Consider the following 19,401-nt stretch of genomic DNA (forward strand, 5'->3'; position numbering starts at 1 on the left):
GCTAGGACTGGATGTAAGTTCTAGTAAGTGCTTGTTCTGCTAGGCCAGACTCTGTGTGTTTGTTTTGAAAGGTAATGGGGAGTGGAGTGGAAATTTCAGGCGGGTCTGTATCTGTGGGTCACTGCGACTGTGTGATGCACTTCTGAAATGTTAGCTGAACCTGTTCAAAGTTTATGAATTTTAATAGTATTCTGCAAGAACACCCGTGTAAACCTAAAGGGAAATTACTTCATTGTAATTTAAATAATTGCAACGACAAAAAAATAGCCCTGGGAATTTTTCCTTGTTTAATGTACAGTAGGCTAAATGACATTCAGACATTTTTAAGTGTGACTTTTTGGGGCAACTGGATGTGATAATAATTTATGATTGTCTTCAAATCGACAGATTATTCAAAAAAAAAAAAACTTAAAGGTAGTTTTACAAATGTTAAGCTCTCTACTATGTCTTGACATAAAACAATCACTTACTCTTTAAGAACTATATATTAATCGAAAATTGTTTCCTTGTCTTGTGTATTATTAAGCAATCTGTTACAGATTAATAAACAAAGTACATGCCCCCAACATTCATAAGCAAAGCAAACATATCTTACTTTTCAGGGCTTGAATTAAAGCTTTCCCATCCTTGATCAGCTCCTTGATGAACTTATTGGTCTTCTCTAATTCCATTTCATGAGACTTCAGCCTCTCTCGGAATTGCGGGCTGTCCAAATAGCAGTCGCTGAACTCTAACGCAGGCAATCCCATTCTTACTCCAGTTCCTCAGTCCAGGACAAGAGAGGAATGCAATGCAGATGCAACTTAACCGCAACTTTAACTTATAATAAAAGGCATAGAAGTGGAAACTACATAGCTGTAGTCGGAAACGGATGCAGTCTGACAAAAATCACAAGTGCATCTCTTCAACAAAGCCGCTGCTGGAGAAAAAAAAATATATATCGTAAAATATTTGAAGCGATCTGTCTATCAAGGGAATCCACGGAATACCCGTGCGCTTCTCATGACGACGTCATAATGTTCGTCTGTAGGGTGATGATAAAACAAAACGCGGTAATTGCGGACTCCTGCTTGGGCGTTTCTAAACGCGTCAGTACCAACCTACCATGAAGCGGATAATCCTGTGATTGGCATGTCTTTCGGCCAATGGTGTCGCGGGATTCCGGAGCGGGCTGTGAACGCGGTACGCACGCTTTGTATGCGACAGGATAAGAACGTGATTGGTTGGATGGTCAAGAGCGATGATGTCACTACGATGTGAGGATTTCAAAGTTCAGTTCACATATCTATCTATCTATCTATCTATCTATCTATCTATCTATCTATCTATCTATCTATCTATCTATCTATCTATCTTCTGTCCATGCTATCCTATCTTTGTAGTGCACAGATTAAGTTATGAGCTCCACACTGTAAAAAACAAAAAACAAAAAACAAAAACAAGTAGTAAGTAGGCCTACAGTCAACTTGGATGTTTAAGTCATTTACACTCAAATGACATTAACCTGAATCTTATAACAAAAAAAAAGTTGCAAATTGCTTAACTTATTTTGATGAGTTAAAGCGACATAAAAACATATGTTGTAATAATTTATTGATCATATAACTTTTTTACAGCTTAGAAATACTGGAACAGAGACTTTTTTTTCCCGAACCATCCTGAATTCCTTGCTCCCACTTTACTCCAGCATTTGTCTCACGTTCTCTCTCTATATATCTTTCAGTCAGAATCTTGTTCAAACCTGTCAGCATCTCCTGAAGCCATTTAAGGCAATGCTAATGAAAAGCACAGATATTTATAATAACATAAACTGAAAGAAGAACAGATACCATATTGCCATCGCTGCTGAGGAAGTTCACTTTGGTGTTGCTATATGGCAGCGGAATTGACATATTGGTTAAGAAAGAAAGGAAACTTTTTGAATCTTGTGTTGCGAGAGTCTCTACCGATGGCTGATAAATATTCCCTGGGCGTGAGTATATCTCAGTGTCATAAGAACTGCCTCATATCTGCTGGTCACTGTCTGCATCTCTGATGTGGAGTATATTGCCACCATGTGTCTAAAAAGGGACATAAATTATATTGGGTAACACTTTATGCACTGAATGATAAGGCCCACTGTTTTGTTTTTTTCTATATTGTCTATTAATGTATCAGCTAGCTTATAAACTATTAATTAACTAGTTTGCAAATTATTTGTAAATACTTTTTTACTGTATATTTATTATATTATTTTACTTATAAGAAATTATATGTCATCTGGTCATTGTTATCATTCTTTATACTTTGAGTTTAATATACGCACAAAACATTGTTAATTCTTTATTGATCCTTTACAGGAAATTGCATTGTCACTGCAGCTTCAACACACAAAAACACAGCAACACACATAACAAACAAGTTCCGAATCTGTATGATCTACAATATAAACATTTAAAATATATATATATATATAAAAATTAACAGGACATAAGAAATGAGTGCTAACGTACTAAGATAAAAAAGTGCAAATGATGAATTCTTCGCTCCGCCACCAGTTGGGCCATGTCGAATTCAGTCCCTACAGAAGAGCCAGCCTTCTTAATAAGTTTGTGGAATCTGTTTGTGGTTTCGTGGATGATTTTAGTTCTAGGAACTCCTTTTGGAGGAACTAATTTAGCTCCTACTTCAGAGTCGGGTCTAAACCAGCACTATAGGAACTATCCGTGACGTTAGTGTACGCTGATTGGCCGAACGCACGCACCAGCACCCGCCATTTAAAAAAGCCTATATAATTACTCCAGAAATTGTTATATTTCAACAAGATTCAACAAGACATTTTCACCTGGCTATACCCAATGTTTAGATCTGTTGTGGTATTTATGCAAATTAGCACATACGTAATTAGATTATGCACCGTTTGTCCATGTTAACAAACAATTAAAAAAAACTTGTAATACATTTTTTGTTTGTCTTGATGTAAGTAATCAACTCAGTAATTTTCATGGTGATATCTAAAGGTTAAAAATTTTACCCTATTCACGTAAGAAAAAGAATGAATAGGCGTATGAATAGGCCATATTTGGGTCTTTTTCGAAACTTTCCCCTAATGGGATTCTTCTGGACTTTTTTGTCCTTGCTCAGGACATATTGAGGATACAAAATCAGTTGAGTTTGCTTCTGTTGTAATTTGTTCAAGGTTGACCCCCATTTTGGCTTAAAATGACTGGACTATAACATTACAATATTTCATGGATGCAAGCCAAGACAATCAGTAGCCTACATGACAACACACACACACTTAACACTTCATTTTTTTTTTTGATTTTCCTTATCTCGACATGTGCATTTTAAGGTGTTTTGAAGGCCAAAATAATGGACAACAGTAGCTTTAAAAGCATGTCAGTGGGCAGTAGCATGAAGTTTTTTAATCAGATAACAGATTCTTAAACATGAGAATCAGACAAAAGCCTCGTTCGCACTCAGCTGACGTGGGGAGATACGTGCAACTTGCTATGCAAAGCCTTTCCAATGTTTTCCCCGGTGCAGTGCCCTGTAGTTTCCAGTTTCGAAACTGCTCCACGGCCTCCCTGGTTGGTTCTCCAAGCGCTTTCGCAAGGCTGTGTACTTCTGGTTCGCCATGCAAAATCAGGTCCTCCTGCTCTCCTGGCCAAAAACGCTTGTCAAGAGCTTTGAGCATCAGGACCAAATTTGACTCCGGTAATCGCTTAGTAAGAGACGCAATCACTGATTCATAAAACCGAGACCTGTTCATTTTCGCCCTGCCTTCACTCAGCTCTACTCCCTTAAAGGGATACTCCACTTTTTTCGGAAATATGCTCATTTTACAACTCCCCCAGAGTTAAACAGATGAGTTTTACCGTTTTAGAATCCATTCAGCCGAACTCCGGGTCTGACGGTACCACTTTTAGCATAGCTTAGCATAGATCATTGATTCAGACGAGTCCAGTAGCATTTCTTTCAAAATGACCAAAGAGTTTCAATATTTTTCCTATTTAAAACTTGACTCTTCTGTAGTTAAACCGTGTACTAAGATCGACGGAAAATGAAAAGTTGCGATTTTCTAAGCCTATATGGCTAGGAACTACTCTCATTCCAGCGTAATAATCAAGGAACTGTGCGGCCGTACCATGGGTGCAGCAGGCGTAGTGATATGACGCAGCGCCTAAAAATAGTCCCCAGCTCGGTAACTTCTTCCAACGTGACCGGGACTAAGTTTGTCTAACCTATTAGACCTATTTTCAGGCGCTGCGTCATATCACTACGCCTGCTGCACCCATGGTACGGCCGCACAGTTCCTTGATTATTACGCTGGAATGAGAGTAGTTCCTAGCCATATAGGCTTAGAAAATCGCAACTTTTCATTTTCCGTCGATCTTAGTACACGGTTTAACTACAGAAGAGTCAAGTTTTAAATAGGAAAAATATTGAAACTCTTTGGTCATTTTGAAAGAAATGCTACTGGACTCGTCTGAATCAATGATCTATGCTAAGCTATGCTAAAAGTGGTACCGTCAGACCCGGAGTTCGGCTGAATGGATTCTAAAACGGTAAAACTCATCTGTTTAACTCTGGGGGAGTTGTAAAATGAGCATATTTCCGAAAAAAGTGGAGTATCCCTTTAAAAAGGCCGGATGAGATGGATGAGACAAGCCCACTGGCTTTTCCTGTAAGCACCGCAGCTCCATCGGTGGCAATGCTTATCAGGTGCGTCTTCAAAAAGTCATCATCCATTCCAGCTTTATGAAGACTCGCCATCATCGAGTTATAAATAGATTCAGCATCGACCCCATCTGCAAGTTCCACTAGAGCCAGGAAAACATTGTCTACATCCCCTTTACCGCTGACATCACATCTTACGTAGATTATTAGATAGGGACGGCCATGAATGTTGCTTTCATCAATTGTGATTGACACCCGTGAATCCATTTCTTTCACATTGCCGACGAATTTGCGCCGCATTTCCTTGGCAATGTGACTTTTTATTTCTGCGCATGTATGGTCAGATTTGTGGATATTGCCAACTTCGGCTCCATTAAGCTCCTGCATTGTCATGAGTGGGTTGAGCTTTTTGTACGATAGCCTTTCCTTTGCCACGGTGTAAGCTGTTCTGAACGAGACTGTGGTTTTCTTGAGTAAATCAGACTGTATATCAATGAAAGTGTTCGAGAGGGTGTCTTTCTCTTTCATCTGGGCTAGTTCCACTGACCTTGTGTGGGCCTGGCTGTCCCTGTGTTTGTATATCTTCTTTCGTAGCCTCTTTTCTTCAGAGCTAGTAACATCACCGTTGATCCATTCTTCTGCAAGGTGTAAACCCGGTCCCTTTTCTGAGAGTAGCAACGTTTTTGCTTTTCTACACACTAAACACCCCAATTTTCCTGACTTAATGTCAAGCCAAGGGTTGCGGTCTTTCCATTCGCCCACCTGCTTTGTTGTCCAACCAGTCGACAAGTCACTTGTGCTTAGGGTAGGCAACTTCAGAAAAGGAAAATGCAGGACAATTGTGGTTCTTTACAGGAAAATAAGGGACACTCAAAATATTTGTACTGTATCACACAGTATTTGTCATTTCAGGTTCGTATGTGTTCAAAAGGTTCTCAGACATAAACACATTTGTTTCGCTTAACCTATTAATGTACAATTTAATTCTAAAACGAAGAATTAAAGGTCATACAAAAAAAGTCATATTGCACACAAACCATAGTTCAAAATAATAGCATTTATCTGAAATAGAAAGCTATTGTAACATTATACACTACATTTGAAAGAAATTAAAGAAAGTAATAGCCTTCTTTTATTCAGCAAGAACACATTAAATTAATCAAAAGAGACAGTAAAGACATTTATGTTACAAAAGCTTTTTTATTTCAGATAAATCTCCTTTGAACTTTCTATTCATCAAAGAATCCTGACTTTAAAAACAAAATGTATATTAATAATAATCAGAAATGTTTCTTGAGCAGCAAATCACATCAACATATTATTCCCTCAGGTAGATTTTATGTTTTCTTGCATGGCTGGATGGATGCATGTTGGACTCATGAACAATAATCACGTTGTTTAAATTCGCCAAAACTGATTTGCTGACTAACGCAGAAAGTGAAAGGGATTTGCCGTTAGCGCGAGTCCGGATCGAACCAGATAGCAGAGGATTCTGTTCGCAAATCAAACAATGATTTGTCCCAAAATAATGATTAATTCTCAATTTAGAGTTTGTTATTCGGGTCTGATGCGCGTGAGTATGGGCTGTGTTTGGATGATGACTGGTGTCGTGAATCTCGTGATCATTCTCAAGTGTCATGTTGCTGTTATATCAGTCAGTGGTTAGATCAGCGTTACAGTCAATAAACAGGACAAATAAATTAGGCCCAATTTACGGGACGTCCCTGCTAATACGGGACAGTTGGCAACCCTACTTGTGCTAGCAGCAGTCAGCTAAATTTACCTCAGCACCTGCTGCGTCTTCGGAGCACTCGGCCTCAACTAATCGTTGATTTTCCGGGTAGTCACTGGGTGGGAGAGAATCCTCTGTTCTGGTAGTGAGTGGGCCTGCACCAGCATCGTCTTTCGGTGCCTCTTCATCTCTGAGTGCCACCTTTTTGGATGTGAACCCAAAGTGTGTGAGTGATACACTCTGGTTTAGCTTTCACTTGCCAGCCATTTTTAGTATGACTTCTCAATGTTTCTTCTGTTTGGTGCACATGGCCAATTTGCATACGCGCACAGGACTGGCTGGCTCCGCTTGGCAAAAAATAGAATATATTTGTGATTGTGAATAAATGTTTTGAATTCTGAATACTGGACATGGTGAGCTTAAAAACATTTTAGTGACCATTTGTGACAATAAAATATTTAATGTGTAATTTTTTGGGGCAAAATTTGAAACCCCCTGTATTTCGCACACTGGTTCTAAGGCTCTGGCATTTTCCGCGCCATGAAATAAAGGTTCGCCGCGCCGTCAAAATAAAAGTCACAACAACAAGCGCGGCTTACATCACTTCAGAGTTCCTACTGGCGGTGCAAATTCAACCAGGAAAACGTTCTTAGGGGAACCATTAGTTCTCGGGGAACCATCCTGGTGGCTAGTTCCTAGAACTAAGTTATTAGAAATATCCGGTGCGAAAGCCCCTCATGTGGCCCTTCCAGTCCAGGTTGTTGTTGAGCTGCACACCAAGGTACCTGAGACCATCTCCACCTCGATGCACCGGGTGGTGATCGGAATTGATTGTTTCCTCTTCCTCCAAAAATCCACATCCATCTCCATGGTTTTTGAGATGTTAAAGTGGAGATGGTTGTGGTCGCTCCAGACCACAAAGTCCTTAATTGTTCTCCTGTATTCCTCCACCTCTCCTCCCTTAATTAGGCCGGTATAGATGGTAACAGAAATGGGGCCAGAACGGTTCCTTGTGACGCCCCCTTATTACTTAGGATAGAATTGGAGACACTATTCTGCAGACGCACATACTGTGGTATGCAGGATATAGTTCATGCACCACAGGACCAATGATGAATCTACCAGCATTCTCCTCATCTTCTCACACAGCAGACGAGGCTGGATTGTATTGAAGGTGCTTGAGAAGTCAAAGAATGTGAACCTCACAGATGCATCAGGAGTGTCCAGGTGTGCATGTATCCTCTGTAGCATGTAAATGAGGGCATCATCTACACCCATGTTGGGCTGATATGCAAACTACAGAGGATCCATTTGAGTTGACATGCTAGCCTTGATGTAAGAGAGGACCTGTCTCTCAAATGTCTTCATAATATGTGAGGTGAGCGCAACAGGTATTATCGTTGAAAACAATGAAAACATGAACACCCAACATGACGCTATGGGTCTAGATTATCTGATTCAGTGATCCATTCGTGTAGCCCAATGCATTACTGCATGCCAACTGAAAGCATCACCGCTGCAATCCTCTCCATTCATGCCATCAGCCACTCCAGCTGCACCTCCTAGCGAGCCTATGCAGGTTTACTGCCAACAATCGCAGCCCCGGCTTATGTCCCTTTCAGCTCTCTCCTGCAATACACAATACTCTCTCTTCACAGCAACACCGATGCCCATCCCATCTGACCCTGTCCAAGCACAGATCCTGGCAGAATTTCAGGATGCTGGCTCCAGAGGTGAACCAATTCCCAACTCCAGTACCTCACTATTCAGAATTAGAGCTGATATTCCCATAACCCACCCATTAAAACCCCTTCTCGACACAACACTCGACACCATCCTCCAAGCAGTCTCCCCCAGAACCCTCCAATCCTACGTGACAGCATGGAGATGTTTCAAAGCATTCCACTTCTTATATAACATGCAGTTTCCCAATTTTTCTCTCCTTTCAATCACCTCATTTATCTTCTATCTGAGCAGCGTTAAGGGCCTCCAAGTCAGGTCCATCAAAGGTTACATGAGCGGCGTCCAATTTTTCCACGAATTGATTTACGGCGCTCCCTCCCCAGAGATAAATAATTCACAAACATGATCAAAGGGATTCTACAATCCCAGCCCATCCGCCCTGACACCAGACAACCCATAACGCTAGACATTCTCACAAAATGTATTCATACTACTGATCTATATAATGACTATAGCTCATGACGTTCTAAACTGCCACCGGAAGTGTTCGAGCGGCCATCTTACGATTCCCTACCAGCAGAGGGCTCCAACGGCCATTATACAGAGATTGGTAGCTCCGACGGCACTTTTAAGATGACCCGCTGTGCAGCATACAAGTGTAAATGACGTTCACAAAATGATGTAGAAAAACTGCCCACAGGTTGTAATTTAAGCCCTATAAGTAGTAGTTTGTATGCACAATTGTCGCTATTCCCGTGTTGTTTTCTCCGAGGCAAGAGTAATGCTTCTTCTTCAAAAAAAAAAACGATAAGCAACAGTCAACAGTAGCCTATAAGAAACCTCAGAGCAGCAATAATCACAATTAAGTGTCCAATAGCGACACCATTTGACAGCTTCAAAAGAGCTTTGTGCAGAGTCCGTTTGCGGTTACTTACACTGATCCATACAATTTGTATTATGCATTTCCTGAACATGTACTTGCTAACTACTCAAACACTTTATCTGAACAAACTACTGATCTATAAAACACAATCAGAAAGAGCTATATTTTAAGTACACATATACAAGGATTTTTTCTTCAGTGACAAATCTTTAATTGTTTTATTTGACTGTTAAAATTGTTTATCTGCCATTTGAAGTTTAACAGCTCTAATCAAGTGATGTTCAAAAACTGTCAAACCATGTGCTTAATGTTGTGTAATAAAAACTTTATTTGGCTGCTTGTGTGTACAACTTTGTAGATTTCCAAAAGATCCTGTCAGGAGGAGAGAATGGGTTGTAAAGCTCAGGAGGCAAAACTTCAGGCCATCTGCTTACTCCCGCCTATGCTCCGATCACTTCACTGAGTGTTTTGATAGGACAGGACAGACAGTGAGGCTTTTCTCAGATGCTGTACCATCAATATTCAGTTTCCCTCCACATCTGTAAAAGGTAGACAGATAATTGCTTAGTAAAGTAGATTAGAAAGCTTATTGTCAATATAAATTCTAATACAAGAGTAAATTGTATTACGTAAAACAAACCTTGTTTTCTAGGAACAGACCAACAGAGAGGCCCCTGTATTAAGGGACACACAGGCAGTGTTGGACAGCAGTGAGGACACCTCTGACACCACAACTGATAATCCTCTTCAGGCTCCCACAACAAAATGAGCACAGCTACTGCTTTACCAGTCCAAAAACCCTCACCAGAAGGCTGATTAAAGCAATTAAAACAATCAAAGATCACAAAAAGAAATCCAGAATGTAAAAAAAAAAAAAAAACCTACAGAATATAATTCAGTCTCTCAGGGAATCTCAGTTATTGTCAGAGAATGGAGCATTCATGCTTGAAAGCTGTCCTGATGTGTCATTAGAAATCCTGAAGAGAGAAACATGTGGTAACACAAAATACCACCCAGCCCTTAAGTCATTTGTACTTACACTGCAATTCTATTCAGCTAAGGCCTACAAGCATGTCAGGGAGACCTTCAACTTGGGTTTACCTCACCCATCAACAATAAGAAGGTGGTACAGCGGCACTGGAGGAGATCCTGGATTCAGTGAAGAGGTACTAACCTCTCTCCAAGCTAAAATCATCAGCAGCACAGGCCAAGGGACAGGAGACGCTCTGTGCTCTAATGATGGATGAAATGTCCATTATGAAGCACATTGAATGGGATGTTAAAAGAATGACTGGTTATCTAGACATTGGCACAAAAATAACAAATTAAGGCATACCAATGGCAACAGAGGTACTTGTATTGATCTGCATCCAGTGGCATATTTTTTAACACATGGAATAACTGGGTCAGAGAGGGCTACTCTGGTGTGGCAATGCATCCATGGATTGTCAGATGTGGGAGTGAGGGTGGTATCCCTGACGTGTGATGGTCCATCAACACATTTTTCCATGCTCAAGGACCTTGGAGCAGACTTGCATTTCACAAACCTGAACCCCAGTTTCCCAGATCCATCGCACAGTCACAGAAGGATCCATGCCATCTTAGATGTCTGTCATATGCTAAAGCTGGTGCGCAACACCTTGGGGTCCTGTGGCATTATTGTAGATCCCTGTGGAAAGAGCATAAAATGGGAATACATCAAGTCTTTACACCGACTGCAAAAGGACGAAGGGCTACATCTAGGCAACAAACTGAGATTGGCAACATCAGCTTATTTAGATTGGCAAAGTAAAAAATGAAGGTAAACCTTACTGCACAGACCCTACGCACCAGTGTGGCAGATGCCCTCCGGTTCTGGGAGCGACACCTGCAGCTCCCCCAGTTTGCTGGCTGTGAGCCAACATGTAAATTCCTGGAGACATTTGACCGCCTTTTTGATCTGATGAATTCAAGAAATCCCACTGCCAAGGGATTTAAAAGTTCCCTGAGGCCTGTTAATGAAAACACCAATATTGCCTTCTTTAATGGAAGCTTACAAATACATTAGTGGATTGAAAGAGCCAGGCATTAACGGACGACCCCTTGTTGAAACCGACATCGCAGTTACAATATCTGCTGACCTACAAATTTAGCCAGGACCACCTTGAGCTGTTTTTTGCTGCCATTCGCTCAGCTAATGAATGCAACAACAATCCCAAAGCGAGGCAGTTCAAGTCAGCATTCAAAAGAATGGTAGTGAGACATGCCATCAAAGCCAGTGGCAACTGCTCTCCACTGGACAACACAGTGGTACTGGAGGCAACGCCTTCTGATATGTTGTCATTTCGGCGAAGCGACATGCAACCTGAAGCGGAAGAGAACACGGAAACAAATATCACTGCAAGCCTTTCCAGTCTGTCCATGTTTAAAGAGGCTGTGGTCGGATACATAGCTGGCTTCGTAGTCAGAACAGCTACAAAGATGATTCACTGCCCTACCTGTTTATCAGGACTCAGTGTAGAGAGCTCTTTCCAAGATGAGTTTGGACACACCCTCATCAACATGAAGTCCCGAGGTACAGTGTCAAAACAGCTGAGAGGTGTATTCAACAGCACTTACTCACAAGGCACATCTCAGAATTGGACAGCAAATTTAAAACCAGGCTATCCACACAGGTTCTGGAACTCCATGGTGGCTCTGCATGTAAGGAACTTGAGGCACACATGTTCAACCTAGAACCATACAACAATCATATTTTCCTTCTCAATAAGTACATCGCAGACAGCCACACCAACATCAGGCTCCACTTCCTTGCAAAGGAAACATCTGCTGCATCACACTGCAAACGGCTGCGCAAAACTCTGAGAAAGCTTGTTCTGCACAAAAATCAGTAAGATAAAGAAGTTTCAATTTCCAGCAATCCTTGCTGGCATGAATTCACTGAAGATTAAAAACAATGAAACCTCTAATTTTAAACCTTGACCATGTCTCTCTCTCTCTCTCTCTCTCTCTATTTTAAATGTAGTTATATCCATTTAAAAATAATCTTTTTTAAAAGGTCAAAAACAAACAAGTCTAAGTACATTTTTGCATCAAATGTCACTACTATATAAAGCACTGCAGTTTTACAACCAGTCTACTGTAATGTTAGGAAAAGTATCTGCATTGCCATTGTTTTTCCTGACAGAGCTGGTGCCATGCCATCCTGATCATGTGCACACATTGTACCATCCCTTCAACTGACTGAGGCAAAAACGTTTTTACAAGCAACGTAATTTAGGTATTCTAATGATCACATTTTTTTTTATTACGATATAATAATTCATTGTTACGACGACTTATTTGTTCCCTCGTTTTAATAAATCGTGGACACGTTGAACTAATTCCCTCCCTCATTTTGATTTAACGAATTACAACGTGGTCACAATATAGTAAAACGAGGGAACAAATTAGTCAAACTTGCTGAGGTATTATTAATTTGTGGCCACGAAACAATATTCACCTGAATATTCACCAATTCACAAAAATAGGTCTTTACAATTCACTATTTAATTAATAGTATCATCATCTTTATGCTCCAACTGTTATCAACTGTTTTTCTTACCTGTGAAGATAGCTCTTCAGTGAAGGCCGTGCAGTGTTCTCGTACAGCTTTTTATTCCTTTTGCAAAGAAATTGCTGTTTTAGTTAACGTTTTAGGGTTTTAACTAGCTATACCACTGAACTTAAAAGTCCCATAAGTGAATAACGAACACTGGACACTTAAAAATTAAAGATTATATTTTAAACGTGTATTTTAACGAGGAGGTAAGCTTCTTCTTCTTCTTCTACTTCATTCAAAGGGCAAATCACAAAATAAAACACTTTATTACTGCCATCTGCTGTTAGCCTAAACAGACACTCTCCAAGCTCCTCTCCCCAGTATCAAAGCAATTTTAAATAAGCAGGAAAAATCTCAGAATTTAAACAAATACCCATTTAAATGCTTAGGATGTTTGCATTGTAAGAATGTAAAGGGAGACTTTAGATTTAAAAACAGTGTCTCGTTAGGCAATGTTTTCTCAGTCAAATCATAAAATTTCCTATTGATTCAATAGAACGCGTGAGCTCACCAGGGAATACCAATATGGCGGCGCGGTGTGACTTCACTGTTTATGACGTCATGAGCTATTCAGTTATTATATAGATCAGTGATTCATACCCTTCACACAGGTTACCGGCCCCTCAATACCACCTGTACACTCGACACCATGTTTATTTTAGCCTTTTTTGGTTTTCTTAGATGCTCAGAAATCGCTATCTCATTCTTGATCAAACAAAGCAAGGCATACCAAGCTAAAAAAAAGACTATTTTATCTATTTTTTCAACCTCTCGTCTCCAATCCAACCATACCAAACCGTCCTTGCGTACCTTGGTCCTTGACTCCAACAAACCCGTCACACGCTTTTGGTTCCAAAAACACCTTTTTCCAGCCACTCTTTCTGCATCGGGGCAGCAACCTCAGCAGCCCAAAAAGGCCTCTCCCAGCAGCAGATCTAAGCTCTCGGAAGATGGTCTTCAGACGCTTTCCAAAGCTACATCAGAACCGACTGGTTCAACATCAAAAAAGCCCATCAAACGGCAAAAAAAACCAAAAAATAATTCCATTTATTCTCTTTCTCCATTCTGCGAGGCTTACCCGTCCGATGTCGTGAGTCTTGATCTCCCGTCGGATGCTGCGAGAGCCATCCCAGTCTGTGTCCTTCTTTTTTCTCTTCTCCGTCCGGCAGGGCTTACCCATCCGATACCGTGAGTCTTGATCACCCCTCAGACGCCGTGAGAGCTCTCAAATTTCTTTCACCCTGCCGTCGGCCGATAGGACCCACACACCCGACGCTGTGAGCTGCTCCCGTCAGAGGCTACATGGGCCCTCTCGGTCGGTCTATCTAGGGTGTATCTATATTCCAGGGGCTATATATTCTAGCTGAACCCCCAGCGTGAGTTTTTTTAAGGCGACCGTTATCTGTCCAGAGAGGCAGAGCTGGACGTCATTTGATTCTGCAGTGACTCAGAGTGTAATTCAGAGGATCTGTTGGATTTATATCACGTAAATTCATGCATTTTTCCATAAATACATAAAAGTAAGTGGCTGGTGAACTGGGAGAAGAATAAATGTTATTGTTTCATACACAATGTGTGTCTGATGTGAATAAAATGCTTAATTATAAATGAAAGGATTAATATTGCAGCTTCCATATATATCAGTGTATGTAATTTGAATTTAACAAACTATAAATCCTGGTTTTTATATAGTACTTCATTTAAATGTCTATTTAAATATCTGAAATCTCAAAAAAAAAAAAAAAAACACTGTTGAAAACACTGAATAGTTTGTGATATATCAAGTCAAGTCAAGTTAAGTCATATATGAAAAGCACATTTGATTTTAGCAGTCACACTGGTGTGATCGTACTACTCAAAGGGTTAAATCAACCCAGTTTCGGGGGTGGAGGGGGGACAAATTGCCTAGTGGCGCCGGCCCTGCTTTTGACCATGGCTGTAGAATGATTTCTGAAGGATCATGTGACACTGAAGACTGGAGTCTTCAGCAAAGACATTGAGGACCAAGTCTTCTGCACAGAAACCCTATGGCCAGCTTCAACTTCTCCTTCCTCCATATGCCGGCGTGAAGTATCCCGATTTTCAAGCAGGAAATGGTTGAAATATTCTGAATGATATCAAACCACAATCTCACTCGTAATGCAGCCTTGAATCATAATAACTCTGTGTTCGTTCGAACTGGCTCCATGAGCCTGATTTCTCCCAAGGGTTTTTTTCTCCATTTCTGTCACTGATTAAGTTCGGGTTCTCTGCCACTGGCTTGGTTAGTTGGGGACACTTAATAGTCAGCAATATTACTGATTTGACTGTACTGACACTATTGGATGAGAACTGAAATGAGCTGGATGATGACATCAATGCTTTCTCCAGAGCTGCTTTATAGACGAATTGAACTCCTTTGATATTTGATGAAGTTTGCAGAGTTATTGAACTGAACCGAATCAGCGTTGAACTGACTGTTGTCTTTTTAGAGCTACTTAACTTCAGAATTGAATTCTGTTTGCATCATATTGATCATCCTGTTTTACATCACAGTAAAACTTCTTTGAAAGAACCTGTATTGTATAAAGCACTGTAGAAATAAAGGTGACTTGACTTGACTTGGAGAAATGGCTGCTGAAAATTCAGCTTTGTCATCACAGGAATAAATTACATCTTAAAATATATTAAAATATAGGTTTTTAAATTGTAATAATATTTCACAATATTACTGTTTTATTGTGTTTTTAATCAAACATAATTTATTTAGGAATTTTCTAAATTATTTGACTAAATTATCTATATTATATCTTATCCAGTAATCACATATGGAAACATATAACTGGAAAAGTAATGGAAATTCAGAAGGATTTATTTGTCAAAGGAACCTTTGTCACTTATCTGTACATTTAGTAACAACACAGTTAAACTATTACTGCATGTCAAAAGTTCAGAAAAACTGGGCGTGTAAACAAATGTGCAACAAATAGCGACGAATAGATCTAAATATAGGATGTCCTGAAATGAACACAGTTCACTGTCTGGGCAAAAGATGAGGTCACATATCTTCTACCAGATCTGACTGCATCTACTGCAGTCGTGCCTCGGTGAACAGACATGGTGTTCAGAGTTCAGGTCAGTTGATAACCAGATGATGTTACACAGGCAGGTTTTCCGAGCATATCGTAGGCCCACATCACACATATAGACTGCACTGGATGCAAAAGCAGCCTTTTTTGCCCTGGGATGTGTCTCATAATACTAGTCATCCTTCAAGAGAACAAGAAGAAACCTGCCCACTGACTCTATCCAGACTATCCAGAGTCAAAAAACCCCAAAAGGACAAACTCTGTTCCAGAGTTACAATGAGACTGCATTTCTCTTTGCAGCTCTGAAACAAAGTCACAGGTAAGTCTCAAATGTTGCTGGTCAACCCAGTTCATTAGCACTCCATTGAGGGCCATCATTCACACCGGCTGCTTTGCACAGTGTTCCCGACAACCTGTCTGGCACCAAGGCTCTATTTCCAATAAATACAATGTATCCGTGCAGTGGCTGCTTGGAAAATGTGCTCGGTCTAGGCCGAACGCATTCCTGTTCTGTTTGTTCTCTCTTGCTCTTCGAACATGTTTCTGATAGCTTTTCAAACCACTTCAGATGTGATGTCTGGCTGAGGCCCTTTGAAGTGAATGAAAACCAAACTACCTATTGGCCTTAAGGGGATAGTAGCTCACCCGAAAATGGAACAAAATACAGCACATCACATATGGTAGCTTGCATGTTTACCATATGTGAAGTGGTTTTAGATATATAGGCATTTATATGTGACTAAAAGCCTAAATTCAATTTGTTTTTTATGCCTTTTATGACAATTTTGGATCTTCTAAGTTTTCGATACCTGGGTTGTCAATGGAGACAGAACCCACTCGGGTTTCAGTAAAAACTCGGGTTTGTGTTTTGAAGATTAAACCCTTATGGGTTTGGAACAACATGATTTTTATTTTTGGGTTAACTATCCCTTTAAGAAAGGATCTTGAAAGGACCATAAATACAATTACAAATTTGTTCTATTATGAGAATCTTTTGTATTTGTACTGTCAACCCTGGCTATATGCAATTTAGATTTCAGCGTTTTGTAATCGAAGAATTCTCTTGCGTAAAAGTAACATAACATTGTAATATTTATTTACACACACACACACACACACACACACGCACAAACACACACATTTGTAATATACTTCTTATGGACCAAAATTATAAGAATCATCATTATAATTATGTTTCAGAATAGCAGAGCAAATTTGGCTGTTTATAATAAGACAGTGTGAAGGAGGTTGCATGACACATACTCGTTATAAGTGGTAGCTGAGCTCGGAAGACGGATCCATTTCACTCACAGGGGTGTCCATGCGCTCAGCGCGTCTCAGAGCAACTCTCTGCGCCATGACCGAGCGGGATATCCCCGCTTTCACACTGTTACCGTCGACCACCGACCAGAAAGATCCCAAACATAATTCTCTGCAAAAACTCTACTGTAGGAATGGAGGATACCATCTCCGGATCCAACCCGGCGGGACTGTGGACGCGAGTCGACAAGATAACGACGTTTACAGTTAGTATTTGTTTGAAGCATACTGGACTACCTGAGATTCTCTTGATTATTTCCTAACACAGAGCTAAATGTAAAAATGTTATCTAAAATATCTATGAAATAATGTTAAAAGCGCTTGAACACGTGTAATGTATGCTCACATATGTAATACCTATGCAATCAAAATGTTATAGTAATAGCATGCACTATAAAATGTAATTAATTTCACGGAAAATAATGGAAAATGCCACTGTATAACAACCTGTGAATTGTAACAACTGTTATATGGTTACATATTGTTACCTTACCATAGGTAAGAATAATCATATAATGTAACAGCAGTATTGATGTTTTATGATTATTGTATGACAGCTCTTTTGAAGGTAAAAGCTGTGAAAGCAGGATTGGTGGCCATCAGGGGTCATGAGACTGGACTATACCTGGCAATGGACAAATGTGGAAAACTTTATGGCACTGTAAGTAGCCTATTTGTTAGTTATACATAATTACATTTTGAGCAAATTCACGACTTTGAGATGTTTAAAATGAATATTTCTACTCCTACAAATTACATTGAACATATTAACACCTCAATCGTTCTTTAAACTGGAGCATGATGTTTAAACTTGTTAAATTCCTAAACTCTGATTCATTAAAATGATGGTTGATTGTAAAGAACTATGTAACAGCTGTAATCTCTGTCCTGTGTGTCAGGCCATGTTGAACGATGAGTGTTACTTCATTGAGAAGATAGAGGAGAACCACTACAACACATATCGTTCACAGAGATATCAGGAGAACGGAGACTGGTACGTGGGGATCAGAAAGAATGGACGGACAAAAAGCGGCTCCAAAACACACAAGGGCCAAAATGCAATCTACTTCCTGCCAATTCCAGTGGATGGCAGCATACAGTAATATACAGGCTCTCAAAACAGCCCAAGCACGATTAAGAATTATAAATTAAATAAGTAAATGAGAAGACAATGCTTAGTTAGCCATTATATCTATATAATATATGTCTATAAATAAAAATAAAACGTTTATTTTTTAAATCTATTTTAGATAATTTTGTCTGTACAGGTGAATGTAAAGAAAGTTGAAAAAAAATATTACTATTGTATTTTTTTTTTTTCAACCAATACAAGTATTTTGTTATCATTTGAGCCTTTGATATAGAACTATTTTAAGAATGTCTGATCCTTTTCTATGTAAATATACTGTATAGGCTACTAACTTTACTGTATATTTATGTTGTACAGAAGAAATATATCTTAAATGGCATAGCTTCACTGTGACTGTGAAAAGTACTTTCAATAGTGCAACAATAAATAATTTTAACCATTTAACATCAAATAAAAGGCAATAAAATTTATTTTGTGGTTAAAAACACATTAGAAACAAAAGGTTGTATTATTTTTGTATAATTGTGTGGCCAAAATGATATTCCCATGCTGTTAAATCCCACACTTACATGCTTTAAAAAAATAAATAATAATTAGGAATTTAAATGCAAGAAGTCATTTAATTAGTCATTTAGACTACAGTTGTTAGGTGAAATTACACTTTTAAGGAACAAATCCGACTGTTTTAGACAACTGAACAATACATTTCATCCTGGACCTGTCTGTGGCTCCTTTTGAAGAGTTTTTGGTATGCAATAACAGCACACGTTTGGGAATTTTACAAAATATTTCTGCTTTGTGCATCCCACCTTACAGTGGTTTGGGATCATTTCCACCAGCAATTAGGATGTATTTTAAGTAGTTTAAGGAGTTTGAGAACACAAGGGACACAAAACTTTTCTTTGGCCTAGTGTAATGTTGTACATGATATATACTGTATATATATATATATATATATATATATATAATATACACACACTTTTTTCTCCCTCCGATGCATGTTGGCAACAATTACTGGCACCCCTAGAAAATCGTATGAGTAAAATATCTCTGAAGTATACTCCCATTCATTTTTTTTTTTTTTTTAAGCACACCAGAGTAAATAGGAGCATGAAATTGTCCAGCCATGAATTCCTGTATAAAAAGGAGTATAAATATGAGGAAACACAAAGTCCAAATTCTCTTAATCATCCATCACAATGAGTAAAACCAAAGAATATAGTTCTGATGTGCATCAAAGTGAGTAAAACCAAAGAATGAGTAAAACCAAAGAATATAGTTCTGATGTGCATCAAAAGATTGTTGAGCTTCACAAAATAGAAAGTGGCTGCACAAAAATAAATAAAGCATTGAAAATCCCCATTTCCTAGACTGGGTAAACCC

General features: G+C 39.4%; 2 protein-coding genes across 5 annotated transcripts in view; one reads left to right on the forward strand and one right to left on the reverse strand.

The window, feature by feature from the left end:
• Nucleotides 1-1,139, reverse strand: part of LOC311276901 (rho GTPase-activating protein 26-like) — a 122,619-nt gene extending 121,480 nt beyond the window's left edge. For 2 of the 4 annotated variants that reach the window (XM_084386908.1, XM_084386906.1), the window contains exon 1: nucleotides 596-1,138. In XM_084386908.1, coding sequence (XP_084243034.1) covers nucleotides 596-749 — 154 coding nt within the window. In that variant the 5' untranslated portion in view covers nucleotides 750-1,138. Of the gene's footprint in view, nucleotides 1-595 lie in introns of all 4 variants that reach the window. The other 2 variants (XM_084386909.1, XM_084386907.1) reach the window with 2 other exon arrangements.
• Nucleotides 1,140-16,919: 15,780 nt separating this feature from the next.
• On the forward strand, nucleotides 16,920-18,472 carry fgf1b (fibroblast growth factor 1b). Its single transcript, XM_084386773.1, has 3 exons — nucleotides 16,920-17,134; nucleotides 17,486-17,589; nucleotides 17,828-18,472. Exons 1-3 carry the CDS (start codon nucleotides 16,930-16,932, stop codon nucleotides 18,029-18,031), a joined length of 513 nt encoding a protein of 170 aa, XP_084242899.1. The 5' UTR covers nucleotides 16,920-16,929; the 3' UTR covers nucleotides 18,032-18,472.
• Nucleotides 18,473-19,401: the final 929 nt, after the last annotated feature.

Source organism: Rutilus rutilus (assembly GCF_951802725.1).
Source record: "Rutilus rutilus genome assembly, chromosome: 18".
NCBI classification, from domain to species: Eukaryota; Metazoa; Chordata; class Actinopteri; order Cypriniformes; family Leuciscidae; genus Rutilus; species Rutilus rutilus.